The following is a 13,579-nucleotide window of genomic DNA, read 5'->3' on the forward strand; positions in this document are numbered from 1 at the left end:
CTGCAGCAGCAACATCCTGCTGCACATTACTGAGGAGGAATCTGAGGAGAGGAGACGTGACAGTACGACATTTTACTGCTTTAATACTTCAACGCCGGAGTACACTCACATACACATAACAATAACAGTTTCAATGCTGGACTGTTAACTTGTATCAGAGTATTTTACATTGTGGTATAAGTACTTTTACTGAAGTAACCTTTTCAGTGCAAGCCAAGTTTATTTGTATAACACATTTCAACAACAAGGCAATTCAAAGTGCTTTACATCAAACATAAAAGCAACACAGGGAAAGTGAAAAAATAAAACACATTATTAAAACAGGACAGTAAAAGTTGCAGTGCAGCGTAGAATCAGGGCACTGAAAATCTAAAAACAAAGATAATGAAAACCGGACGTTACAGTGCAGTGAAAGGTACCAATCTATGGCTTTAATTTAATTAAAAGCAGTGGTGAAAAGAGTCTTAATTTAAAAGAACTGACAGTTTCAGCAGACCTGCAGTTATCTGGGAGTTTGTTCCAGATATACGGAGCATAATAACTGAACGCTGCTTCTCCTTGTTTAGTTTTGACTCTGGGGACAGAAAGCAGACCTGATCCCAGACGACCTGAGAGGTCTGGATGGTTCGTAACGAAGCAGAAGATCAGAAATGTATTTTGGCCCTAAACCATTTAGTGCTTTATAAACTAACAGCAGGATTTAGAAATCAATTCTTTGACAGACAGGAAGCCAATGTAAAGACCTCAGAACTGGAGTGATGTGATCCACCTTTTTGGTCTTAGTGAGGACTCGAGCAGCAGCGTTCTGAATCAGCTGCAGCTGTCTGATGGATTTCTTAGGGATCCCTGTAAGGACGCTGTTACAGTAGTCGAGTCGACTGAAGATAAATGCATGGATAAGCTTTTCCAGGTCCTGCTAAGACATAAGTCCTTTAATCCCTGATATATTCTTCAGGTGATAGTAGGCTGACTTTGTAATTGTCTTAATGTGGCTCCTCAAATTCAGGTCCATGACTACACCTGGCATGCAGGACTTTTACTTGTATCAGAGTATTTTACAGTGTGGTATTAGTACTTTTACTGCAGTAAAGGATCTGAGTACTTCACCCCCTCTGACAGGTGGCAGCAGGAGGCTCCTCCCACCTGATCCTCCTCTCTGAGCTCCTGGACACCTGTCCTCACTCACCACTCGCAGCGCAGCAGAGACACAAACACAAACACACAGGTGAACTCAGGAGCCATGTTGGCCCTCTTGGCTGCCGGCTCCGTCTTCTTCCCTGGACTTTTCATGGTGTCCAAGAAGACTCTGAAACACACGAGGGGATGGAGGGAGGGGGACGCTGCCATCGTATCTGCACGGTAAGAACACACACAGACACAGCATTGACTTTCATTCATTCCCTGTGGACCCTGTCCAAACACTCTGACACATGAGCCTCCAACATTTATGATGTCAAACTTAAAATAAGTTGGTTACAGATCCTGGTCTCTTATGAACGAGAACTCTGTGGTGTTTGTTATCAAAAAGTCAGATTAAGTGACACTAAAACAAATAAAATTAAAATTTCACAGTTTTTTTTCCTGCACTTCCTCTGAAAAATAAGCAACTTTAGTCGCAAAGAAACTGGTATCTTAGAAAGTACGGTGGCCCTGAGGGATAAACCACAAGCAAATACAGAAACGCCGCAAGTCATAGTAAGTTCTGTCTTGTCTCACTACATTAAAATGTTTAAGTAGACAAGTCACACAGAACACAACGGATAATAGGTTTTAAACATTTTAACATACAAAGAAAAAGTTCTATTAAATATTCACATACAAACAACTCATCAGATATGGACGCTTGGTCAACACCCCTTGGCGTCGCTTTTTAACGCCCTGAGTTACCTTTAGTGTTGTTAGTTTGACCTTTAGTTTGCAACAACAAATATGCTACATCCGGTTTTCAAAATAAAAGTACGTGTTAACGTTTCGAAGCGTCGCCTTTTGGTGAGGTTTAGGAAAACATCATGGTTTGGGTTAAAATAACTAAGTTATTGACGTCAGTTAACTTATATAAGTTAAGTAAAGTTACTTAAGTAACCTAAATAAAAACAGTAAGTTTTGACTTTTTGTTCCACACAGGAAACGAACACCTGCCTCTTGTTAGAAAGTCCGGTGTGTTTTCCACCGAAACATTCTGCATGATTCGTTTTAGAACTGGTAAGCTACTAATTAGCAAAAGGCTACTGCTAGGTTAAATGCAAATATCTGTATCTAGCTGTGTTCTTGTGTTTTCTCAAGTTGCAGTGTTTTGATCCCACAGGGCCTCCGTATACAAATGGTTACAGGTAGAACTGTGAAGCTTCGTGCTTTCAAACGCTGTGCAGTCTGTCCAGATCAAGTTCGGGGATGGGGATGTGACCAAACACTTAGTGCACGAGACGTGCTAATGCACAATATTGGAGTCATGAGAACAAGACAACAAGATACTCCAATACTATTTATAAGAAATATTCATTGATGGAATAGGCGAAACGATTGGAGGGGCTGGGGGTCGTCCCTCCTGAAGATTTTGAGCGTCAAACTTTTAATTTCCTGCATTCTGGAGACATTTTCTGCACCAATTTATGGTGGAAATGTCTTTATATGAAGGGAAACAAAATTCATGTGGCTGGTGACAACTCAGAATATAAAAATATTATCGGTAATCAGCGGCCTGTTTTTGTTAAGTTACTTAGGCAGATCTGTTTCTATATTTACATTGCATTTTATTCTTTTTATTCTATTCTTATTATTATTTTAGTCATTCATATTGTGCAAGTAAACCTTTCTCGTAGACTTCTTGTTATTTAACATTTGTTGTTGCAAGCTAATTTGCAGAAAACCTTTGGCAAATTATTTCAAAAACTGTGTCCCCAGTGTAAACGACGCCTGTGTTCACACGTAACTGACACTTTTACAGACAGTACAAACTCTCTTGTGACAGATTTGATTGTTAAACAGTGTATTTCTGTCCCCTCAGTCTGGTGTCGTCAGTCCAAGCCGTCATGGCCTCATCCGCCGGATGTGTCATCGCCTCGTCCTGCAGGGACGTCTTGGAGGACCGGTGAGCATTAAATATCGCCTTTATTTTCTCTCTCACAGTTTTACTTTTCTTCCTTTCCTCTTCACCTTGTTATTTTTTTAACTTCTTCATTGTCCGTTCTCTAGTTGCCCTCATTTGTGTATCAGTGGCCCCCTGAGACCCTTTAATATTAATTCAGTGTGTATTTGCAAACCATAATAGCCCCTTTTCCACCAGATGGTACCAGCTCAACTCACCTCGACTCTACTCACCTGTTTTGGGTTTTCCGTTGGGCAGGTTTTTTGGTATCATCTCTGTCTAAGCGAGCTGATGCGAAACCAAAAGGTCACGTGAAAACACTGCAGACTGCTGATTGGTCAGAGAGAGTCAGCAAACATATCCGTGCCTTGCTAGCAGCCGGTGTGCCGCTAGTCCTGAGCTGCTTCTGCTAACGTTAGCTCAGTTTGGGAGCTCAGTTTGTTTTCAGTTTAGGATTCCTTCGGTGTAGATCGTTCTACCGGGAGCCGAATTACCACCGCGGCCGAGTCGACCTCTTGACAGGGCCAGAGCTGTCAGCTGGAAATGTTTGAAAGGTCCAGTGTGTAATATTTCTGAGGATCTACTGTTTTCAGAGTTGTATAAAGACCTTACATAATGAACCGTTATGTTTTTATTACCTTAGAATGAGTCATTTCTATCTACACCGCGCGTCCTCTTACAGGGATGTTGCTCTCTGGTTTATTAGAAGTAAGAAGAGAAGAGAAATTTGGACCACACGTCTTATTTAGTGTACCGTAGCTTCTCCTGCGCTTGCAAAGGGAGGGAGGAGCGGTGAGTGAGCCGTTGGTTGCAATTCACCACTAGATGCCAGTAAAACCTACTCACTGAACCCAACGGAGGTTGATGTCAAGGGCAACTGGACCTGGTCATAGGACACCATGATGTTTTAGACAGAGAAGATGGATGGTTTGAAAGATGTGTCAGGGAAGCCATTTACACCCGGGTTGAGAAGCCGTCATTGAACAGAGGAGGGGGGCTACGCCACCACTTTTCACCCACTTACAACGCTGTCCTATCATCACTTCCCAGGAAACTCAACAAGCTTTTCCTCTTGGCCTCAGGTGAAGATGCCAACGATGGTCGTTCAGACTTGGCCACGGGTGGTTGTAACGACCATGACGACTGTCGTTACCACAGCCAGGAGCACTAAAGAACCAGCGGTATCGACGAGCTTCTTCTTTCCTAGCGGTTTATGTCCCGCTTGGTGCGGGGTTTGCTTGCTTGCACGCCTTCCTGCACTTCTTCCGGGGCAACGTTTGCTATCTTCATATCTTCTTTGAGCCTGTCCATCCAGCGCTTCTTTGGCCGTCCTCGTGGCCTGTTGCCCCCCAGGTCTAATCGTTGGGCTGTTTTCGCGACCGAGTTCTGGTTGCTGCGGACAACATGACCGTACCATCGGAGCCTCGATTTGCGCATCTTGTCCGTGATTGGAGCCACGCCCCACCGCTTCCTGACGTCCTCATTCATGACTCGGTCGAGTCACGTGGAACCCAGGGACCACCTGAGCATCTTCATTCCCATGACGTGAAGGGCATGCTGGTGCTTTGTCGTCGCCGGCCAGCACTCTGACCCATAGAGCGCCACCGGCCACACGACAGCGGTATTGACGACCCCAGAGGTTAAATATCTGTTTCCCTACCAGTCAGTCAGAACTGAAGAAGTCTCTTGGATGAGGGACGAAACATCTTAGACCTCAACCTTTCGTTGGATAACTATGACCTGGATGACTGAGAACCTTCGCAGAGATCTTACAAACTGAACTCTTCATGTCAGACAGCGCTTATGTAAAACAGGTAGAACGCAATGGAACTTACGTTATCCATGTAGTTGGACCGGAGCCTGCCAAACCTCTGCATTTTTATTTTGTGTATTTTGTTTCTTTCTCTGTGCTGGGGTTCTTTTAAGAACTTGATGGCTTTATCGAGTGTGTTACTAAACTTGTTATGAACAGGTGCATTGAGGCGGTAAATCTGCAGTGTAAAAAACGGTGGACGGGGCACTAAAAGCGAGTCGAGTAGAAGCCAGTTGAGCCGGTACCAGTAATGGGAAAGCGCCAAGTCTCAACAGTGTCTCAACAGCCTTCTCCCTCTGAGCCGAAGAGCTCCATTGTTGTCCAGAAACTATTAAAACACATCAGTGAGCCTCATGTTCCTTCATCACCATGAACACACTCGTACACCGTCCTGCTGCCCCAAATACTCACTATAGCACCACACGTGGATGCATCCGCCGCTGAAAATAGTCCCCAACTAACGCACTAGTTCCCCCTGTTTGCGCACAACAGTGAGCAGCTGTTTAAGGAAGCCAGTGAGCCTTGTTGAACATGAAACTTTATATTTGTTTGAGCTGTTTTTAAAGATGGTAGATAAGTCTTCAGGAGGAACCAATGGGCTCGGAGCTGAGAGCCACATACAGGAAGTCAGACAGTACTGAGAGACAGACTGACATGTTGTTGGTTTGTATCTGTACATTGAGAAATCTTTACAATTCAATTAAATTATCCTCAGTACTTACTTGCATCAGGATGAGTCTAATCGGTCCACTTTACATCAGCCGCTATCAAAACTTAATTCATTTTTACAATGACTTAAAACTGCAACTTTCTCGACTTATATTTTAAACTGACAAACATCATGTGTGTGATTCTGGGCACGTTTCAAACAGGCTCAAAACACTAGTTGTCTCTCGCCGTTGACTACCCTACATATTTTTTCTAAAACAAGGTCCCATGGTGATCCACACGAAGGGGGAGGGTGCTAAGTTTAGCATTTAGCTTCACAGAGCTGCTTGCAGGGTTGAAATAAAAACAACAAATCTTATTCTGTTTTCCTGTTCAGGTTTAAAGACACCAAATAAAAAAATAAAATATCAGAATATAATCACTTTTTGGGGGCTTATGATGAAAAATAATATCAGTTTTGAAACAAAACATTTGTCATGTTAACACACAAACATTCACCGAGGCTTCAGTGATTAGTATGAACGAAACTTCAGTGCCCGTCTGTAATCTAATTAACAATCTGAGCAGAGCTATTTTAGTCTCTAAGACGGACCCAGAGATCACTAATCCTGCACGCTGGGGATGATGGGAAATGAAATGATGAATGTGTGTGTGTGTGTGTGTGTTTGGGGGGGTTGTTTCAGTAAATCCCAGGTCCTTCCTCCGTCATTTCCCAGTCAAAGTGGAGAGGAGGCCTGAGCAACATTTGTTTATCAAATCTCACACCCCAGGCAAAGTAAACATGCAGCAGCTAAAACTCTACCTTAACCATCCTCGAAGTTTGTTAGTTTAAGAAAACCTGTAGAGGTTTAATCTTAAACATATTAACGCAGAAATCTGCAACATAAAAATACAACATCTTAATAATGATGGTCTTTATCAGGTGTGACGTAAATATGTAGTCTTCCCGTCTGTTTCTGACCTTCATTCTGACCAGTGGTGGATGAAATATTCAGATCCATTACTTAAGTAAAAGTACTAATACCTCACTGTAAAATGTATGTGCAGTAAAGTATTATTAACGTATATAATTAATATAATTAATGTTTAAAATGTTTCCACATGTGGACGTCCTGCAACAGCGGAGTCAGATTTGTATTAAGTTGTATTTCTGTAACCTGCTAGTATCTATTCTACCTTTTCAAAGATGTGATTAATTATAGTATAATAATATTATAACATTATGAAACAGACATTTAATACATTTATGAACATAGATAAAAATGCAAAAGTGCATATTACACCATTAAATGGCAGCTTAATACAAACATGCAGAGAGCTTTATTTTCCAGGTATGTGTACACATACGAGGAATTTGACTCAGGACTGCACGACGCTCACGATGCGCTTACTTATACAATAATACAATAATAAAATCAGGCACAGGCTACAGTATAGAGAACACACATATATATATACACACTATAAACAAAAACAAAATAGACAGATTGAGACAATCGTGCAATGAGCAGAGTGCGAAGGATGCAGGAGTAAATTATTATTACAATTATTATTATTATTATTATTACAATTATTATTATTATTATTATTATTATTATTATTATTATTATTATTATGTGCATGTCAGAGGTGGATGTTATATACAGGTGCACATGCATCCATACATGTACACATATACACAGTGTGATGGAGCACAGTGCAAAGGATGCTGGAATAAATAAGTATTACAAGTGTTATGTACTTGAGGAAGGTGGATTTGGTAAACAGTATGTACAATATAACCAGTATGAACAGCTCTGAAATAGAGAATGATTAATAAATAACCAGTAAACAGGTGGCTGATTAGAGGCAGAGTTACTGGGTTATTGCACAACACTGTGAGTCAGAGTCAGCTGTTCATCAGAGTGATGGCTTGTGGGAAGAAACTGTTCCTGAGTCTTTTGGTTTTGGAGTGCAGTGCTCTGTAGCGCCTCCCAGAGGGGAGGAGCTGGAATAGGTTGTGTCCGGGGTGAGATGGATCTGCAGTGATGTTTCCTGCCCGTTTCCTGACTCTGGAAATGTAGTCCTGAATGGGGATTGGAGAGGGGGGTCTGACCCCCCTAATTAAGGCTTGGACCCCCCAAAAGAGGCAAAAACAACACTTCAGGAGGATCTTTCTTACCTGTCATTGTAAATATTCCAATATATTTCCCATACTCACGCCATATATTCAAGAATCCTGAAGTAGGATTTCTGACACCCCTAAAATGGACCGTACCATCTCCTAACCTCAAAGTTAGTTGAACATCTTGTCGTTTCATATTTTATGTAATTGTTAGCCAACACTGGTGCTTCGGCATGATGAGCAGTGAAACTGAGGATTAGTTATTGTAGATTTTGGCAGCAAATATAGATTTTATTATTTCATTTTAAGTATTTTGTGAGTCTTTCTACAAGAAGCATGATATTTGTTTTCACTGTGGAGTTCAGGAGTTTTAGCTTCCCAGGTACATGTTGAAATCCAGGTCTGTTATTTCAAATGTATTCAGTTTTATCTAGATAGTGGCAATTCATAACAAAAGGCATCTCGTTGCACTTTTTATATACAGCAGGTCCAGAAAGTACTCTGTTTAATATAATTTACAGAGACCCAAACATTCTCCAACAGTGTGTGACTACGGCTTTCTTGAACGCAGATTACATTTCATTCACAGTCAACATGAGCAGGAGGAAAGGAGATACTTGCTAAAAAAAACTTGAAATGATAATAATTAGGCATTAGAGATGATACTGCAGACTGTATTTTATGATGGTGTCTTTGGTTCTGGTTCAACATTGTGTGGGTCAGTTTGACACCCTGGGCAGGTTGGATGATCTTTTCTGCAGTCCTGACTGTCCGTTGTAGTCTGCTCCTGTCCTTTTTGGGGTCAGATCCAAACCAGACAGTGATGGACGTGCAGAGGACAGACTGGATGATGGTTGTGTAGAAATGGATCAGCAGCAGACATGTATAGAAATCAGATTTAACTAACACTATGTAATCTGTTACATTTTGGATGTTGATCTGTTATAATGCAGATAATTCAACATGAAGTTAGATAAGGATAAAAATATAATGAGTTGTTACGTTATCACCAGTGAATGTTTTCCATTATTTACCCACATTGTTACAATGTAAACATCTAACTACAGTCATAAATACAGCTGTGAGTGTTTGTCCTCTATTTGTTCCTAAAATATGAGTTTTATTTTTAGTTTTCTGTAATTGAGCTTAAATACATGACATGACAAAAAACACAATATTACTTATTGTCAGGTGTGCCATTTTACACCTTTGTTGCACACGTTACACACAGTTAAATAATTTGGATGGATTTAAATGTCACCACAATTTTTCTTGTCTTGAAAAAATATAGACAATTGTTTTTAATAATTCATGCATGAAAAGGTTAATGTAAAAGCACAATTTTACTGTAGTTGTTGAGGTTGAACTATTTTGTATCACAGTGCACTTAATGATTATTTTTATTATGGATTAATCTGCTGGGCGGCGCAGTGGACCAAGAGCAAGAAGGTCGTGGGTTCAACCCCGGTTTCCCCGGCGTTTCTGTGTGGAGTTTGCATGTTCTCCCCGTGTCCGCGTGGGTTCTCTCCGGGTGCTCCGGCTTCCTCCCACCATCCAAAGACATGCAGGCTAGATTAATTGGTGTGAATGTGAGTGTGAGTGGTTGTTTGTCTATGTGTGGCCCTGCGATGGGCTGGCGACCTGTCCAGGTTGTACACCGCCTTGCGCCCGATGTCAGCTGGGATTGGCTCCAGCCCCCTCCGTGACCCTGTACGCAGGATAAGCGGTTGACGATGGATGGATGGAATAATTTGCTGATTATTTTCTCCATTAATTGATTGTAAAAATTTAGAAAATAGTGAGAAATGCCGTCACAGTTACCCAGAGCCCAAAGTGACTCCTTCACAATGTCTGAGTCCAAACCTCAAAGTGATTAAAAATACATAAAATAAATCAAATGGAAAAAAAACAAATCTTCACATTTATGAACCATGAAATGTTTTTAACATGAAAAATGACTTAAACCATCATCAAAATAGTTGGCAGTGAAATATCAATCAATCAACGAACGTACCATATGAACTTAGACAAACTGTTGGGAACTTTAATTTTAACAAAACATCATATTTTTAAAAATCTTCATGTGTTTTGTGTGTAAAAATCTGACTTTGTAAAGTAACTGAAGCTGTCAGATAAATGTAGGGAAGTAAAAAGTGCAATATCTCCCTCTGAGATGTGGTGGAGAAGTGGCATGAAAGGAAAATAAACTCCAGTAAAGTACAAATACCTCTAGTTTGTACTTAAGTACAGCGCCTGAGTAAATATAGTTACTGTCCATCACTGATTCTGACTCCCTTCGCTGTTTCCTCCTCAGTCATTGGCTGACGGAAACCTACATCCTGTTTGCCACGCCTTACTTTGCCTACGACATCTACGCCATGTTCCTGTGTTACTGGCACAAGCTGCAGGTCAAAGGTCACGAGGAGGAGGAGGAGGCGGGCGGCGGCGGCAGGTCGGTGGGTGCTGCTGTGGCCGGTTACCTGCGCAGAGAGCTGCTCATGGTGCTGCATCACGTCTTCATGGTGGCCTTCTGCTTCCCCGCCTCACTGGTAAATATTTCCTTTTGAAGTAAAAGTACTCATTCTGCAGTAAAATGCTCCCCGTCAGTGTTTCACTATATTTTCTGATGTTTTACTGCTGTAGATGTTTATTTTAGCTTTAGTTACTTTACAAATTAATATTTTTACACACAAAACACATGAAGATTTTAAAAAAACATGATGTTTTGTTATAAAACAGTTCAGCTGGTACATTCGTTGATTGACAGAAATTTAATCTGCAACTTTTTTGATAATCATCTAAATGTAAAAACATTTCATGGTTCACAAATGTGAAGATTTGCTGCTTTTCCTTATAATTATTTTAAGGTGTTTTTTAATCATTTTCAGGTTTAGACTGAGAAAATAAACATTGTGAAGGAGTCACTTTGGGCTCTGGGTAACTATTTTCTGAATTTTTACATTTATATTATTATTAAATTACATTACAGCTTTTCAGCAGATTAACCCATATTGAAAAAAGTCATTAATTGCAGCCTGATACAAAATAACTCAACCTCAACCAACAACATAAGTAAAATCCTGCTTTACATGAATTCATAAGTAATAATAATCTAATAATAGAATAACAGTAACAGGGGACAGTTTTCATTCTGCATTGAGTACCTTATCCTTTAAGTACATTTTCCTGATTATACTTAGGATATACTTTTACTTAATGAGATAACTGTTGTTATGAATTGGCGGTTATTAGATACTTTTTTTGTCTATTAATATATACACACACACACACGTTACGGTTTCATTTTTTTTATATATATATTTTTTAACACGCACACACACACTTACCGTTTTATTTATTTATATTATTTAAATGTATTATTTTTATTTTTTTTTTTACACACATACACACACACACTTACTGATTTATTTATTTATTTTATTTTTAATATATTTTTATTTTTTAACAAACACAGACACACAAACACACACGCTTACTGTTTTATTTATGTATTTTATTTTTTATATTTTTTTATTTTTTAACACACACACACGCTTACTGTTTTATTTATGTATTTTATTTTTTATATATTTTTATTTTTTAACACACACACACACACACACTTACTGTTTTATTTATTTATTTAATTTAAATTTTTCTCTTTTTTTTTTTTTAAACACATACACACACACACTTTGATTACTTTATGCTTTAATTGTTTAATGAAATGTATGGGGCTGATTGTTCTTATGTTGTGTATATATGATGCTTTGGCAATGTTGTTATTACATTCATGCCAATAAAGCTAATTTGAATTGAACTGAATTGACACACGAAAAGCAAAACATGCGTTGGAAGACCCTACGAAATACTTAAGAAATCTTTGTGCCATATAGTGATACCAGGCTGATGTTTAAGGTTGGGCTCATTTTAACTGCTTTATATCCTGTTGTGTAGTTTAATCTACAACTCTGTGTGTGTGTGTGTGTGTGTGTGTGTGTGTGTGTGTGTGTGTGTGTGTGTGTGTGTCAGCTGTGGAGGCAGGGTAAAGGGGATTTCTTCCAGGGCGTTTTGTTTCTGGCTGAGCTCAGCACGCCGTTCGTCTGTCTGGGGAAAGTCCTGATCCAGGTAATCCAACCCCGAATCAAACGGGATGAAATAAAACTGTTGCAAACATGGCCCTTCTCGGCCACCGTACTGTGTCACTTTGAGTGACTCTGGAGTTTCTTCTTCTTCTTCTCTCTGTGTTTTTCCACCTGTCAGTACCAGAAGCAGCACACTCTGCTGCACAAAGTCAACGGGGGTCTCATGCTGCTGTCCTTCTTCACCTGTCGGGTGTTACTCTTCCCGTACCTGTACTACGCCTACAGCAGGTAACTGCACTGACTACCAAGTACATTTACTCATACTACTACTGTAATACTTAAAGCTTAAGCCACCCAGCAGAATATAAAGTAGTTAAAATTACACGTTTACCAACGGCAACATTAAAGTCATGAAAACACTTTTTTATTATGCTGCAATTATAATAATCCAATAATATGATATATATTGTTTTGAAATGTATAACAAGAACTTTTGGTACTTTATTTTTTTGCTTAAACTTTTGTTAGTGAAGTCAATTATTGGATGCAGGACTTTTACTTGTAGCAGAGTATAAAGTTCTGATTGCATATTTCAGCGCTGCATGTTTTTTATTAACTTAAAAGACTTTAAAATACTTAAAAATACTGAATTTTGCGACCTGCGGCTGAACAACAGTGAAATGAAGAAATAAATTCTGTACACCAGTTACACCATCAACATGACAAACAATCTTAAATACAACATGGGTATGTAACTAGGCCTACAATTCAAAAGCAAGATGTTAAACCACAGCCGACAATGTCCATCATAAACAAGGTGGGCAACACTGTGAAACTCTGCCACAACCATCGTCGTCGTCGTCGTTATCAAGAACAACACCATCACTAGTCTGTTATCTACCTCCCCGGCCTGCGTTGCAAAGGGAAATGGCGATGGGAATGATTGAGTGCCTGAATCTATTGCACAGCTTCTCATAACATGCAGGAAGAAGTGAACAAAACCTGAACTCTTAAATATACCTGTACTTAAATAAATGTGTAAAGTGATTTCATGTCTGTTTACTTTAACGTCAGGCAAAACGAGTGGAACTACCTGCAAGTGTAGACCAAGTCTTTTTTTTATGTGTATATATATATATATATACACTACCGTTCAAAAGTTTGGGGTCACCCAAACAATTTTGTGTTTTCCTGAAAAGTCACACTTATTCACCACCATACGTTGTGAAATGAATAGAAAATGGAGTCAAGACATTGACAAGGTTAGAAATATTGATTTGTATTTGAAATAAGATCTTTTTTACATCAAACTTTGCTTTCGTCAAAGAATCCTCCATTTGCAGCAATTACAGCATTGCAGACCTTTGGCATTCTAGCTGTTAATTTGTTGAGGTAATCTGGAGAAATTGCACCCCACGCTTCCAGAAGCAGCTCCCACAAGTTGGATTGGTTGGATGGGCACTTCTTGCGTACCATACGGTCAAGCTGCTCCCACAACAGCTCAATGGGGTTCAGATCTGGTGACTGCGCTGGCCACTCCATTACCGATAGAATACCAGCTGCCTGCTTCTGCTCTAAATAGTTCTTGCACAATTTGGAGGTGTGTTTAGGGTCATTGTCCTGTTGTAGGATGAAATTGGCTCCAATCAAGCGCTGTCCACTGGGTATGGCATGGCGTTGCAAAATGGAGTGATAGCCTTCCTTATTCAGAATCCCTTTTACCCTGTACAAATCTCCCACCTTACCAGCACCAAAGCAACCCCAGACCATCATATTACCTCCACCATGCTTAACAGATGGCGTCAGGCATTCTTCCAGCATCT

At 39.9% G+C, this 13,579-nt stretch overlaps 1 protein-coding gene across 1 annotated transcript in view; it reads left to right on the top strand.

Annotated features, from left to right (window-relative positions):
* The first annotated feature begins 1,107 nt into the window (after positions 1-1,107).
* tlcd3ba (TLC domain containing 3Ba) overlaps positions 1,108-13,579 on the top strand; it is a 14,870-nt gene continuing 2,398 nt past the window's right edge. Inside the window, exons 1-5 of the mRNA XM_046037936.1 lie at positions 1,108-1,359; positions 3,005-3,088; positions 9,986-10,220; positions 11,704-11,799; positions 11,935-12,044. Of these exons, the coding sequence (XP_045893892.1) occupies positions 1,241-1,359; positions 3,005-3,088; positions 9,986-10,220; positions 11,704-11,799; positions 11,935-12,044 (644 nt within the window). The 5' untranslated portion in view covers positions 1,108-1,240. The remainder of the gene's footprint in view (positions 1,360-3,004; positions 3,089-9,985; positions 10,221-11,703; positions 11,800-11,934; positions 12,045-13,579) is intronic.

Source organism: Micropterus dolomieu, linkage group LG02 (genome assembly GCF_021292245.1).
Source record: "Micropterus dolomieu isolate WLL.071019.BEF.003 ecotype Adirondacks linkage group LG02, ASM2129224v1, whole genome shotgun sequence".
Lineage (NCBI taxonomy): Eukaryota > Metazoa > Chordata > Actinopteri > Centrarchiformes > Centrarchidae > Micropterus > Micropterus dolomieu.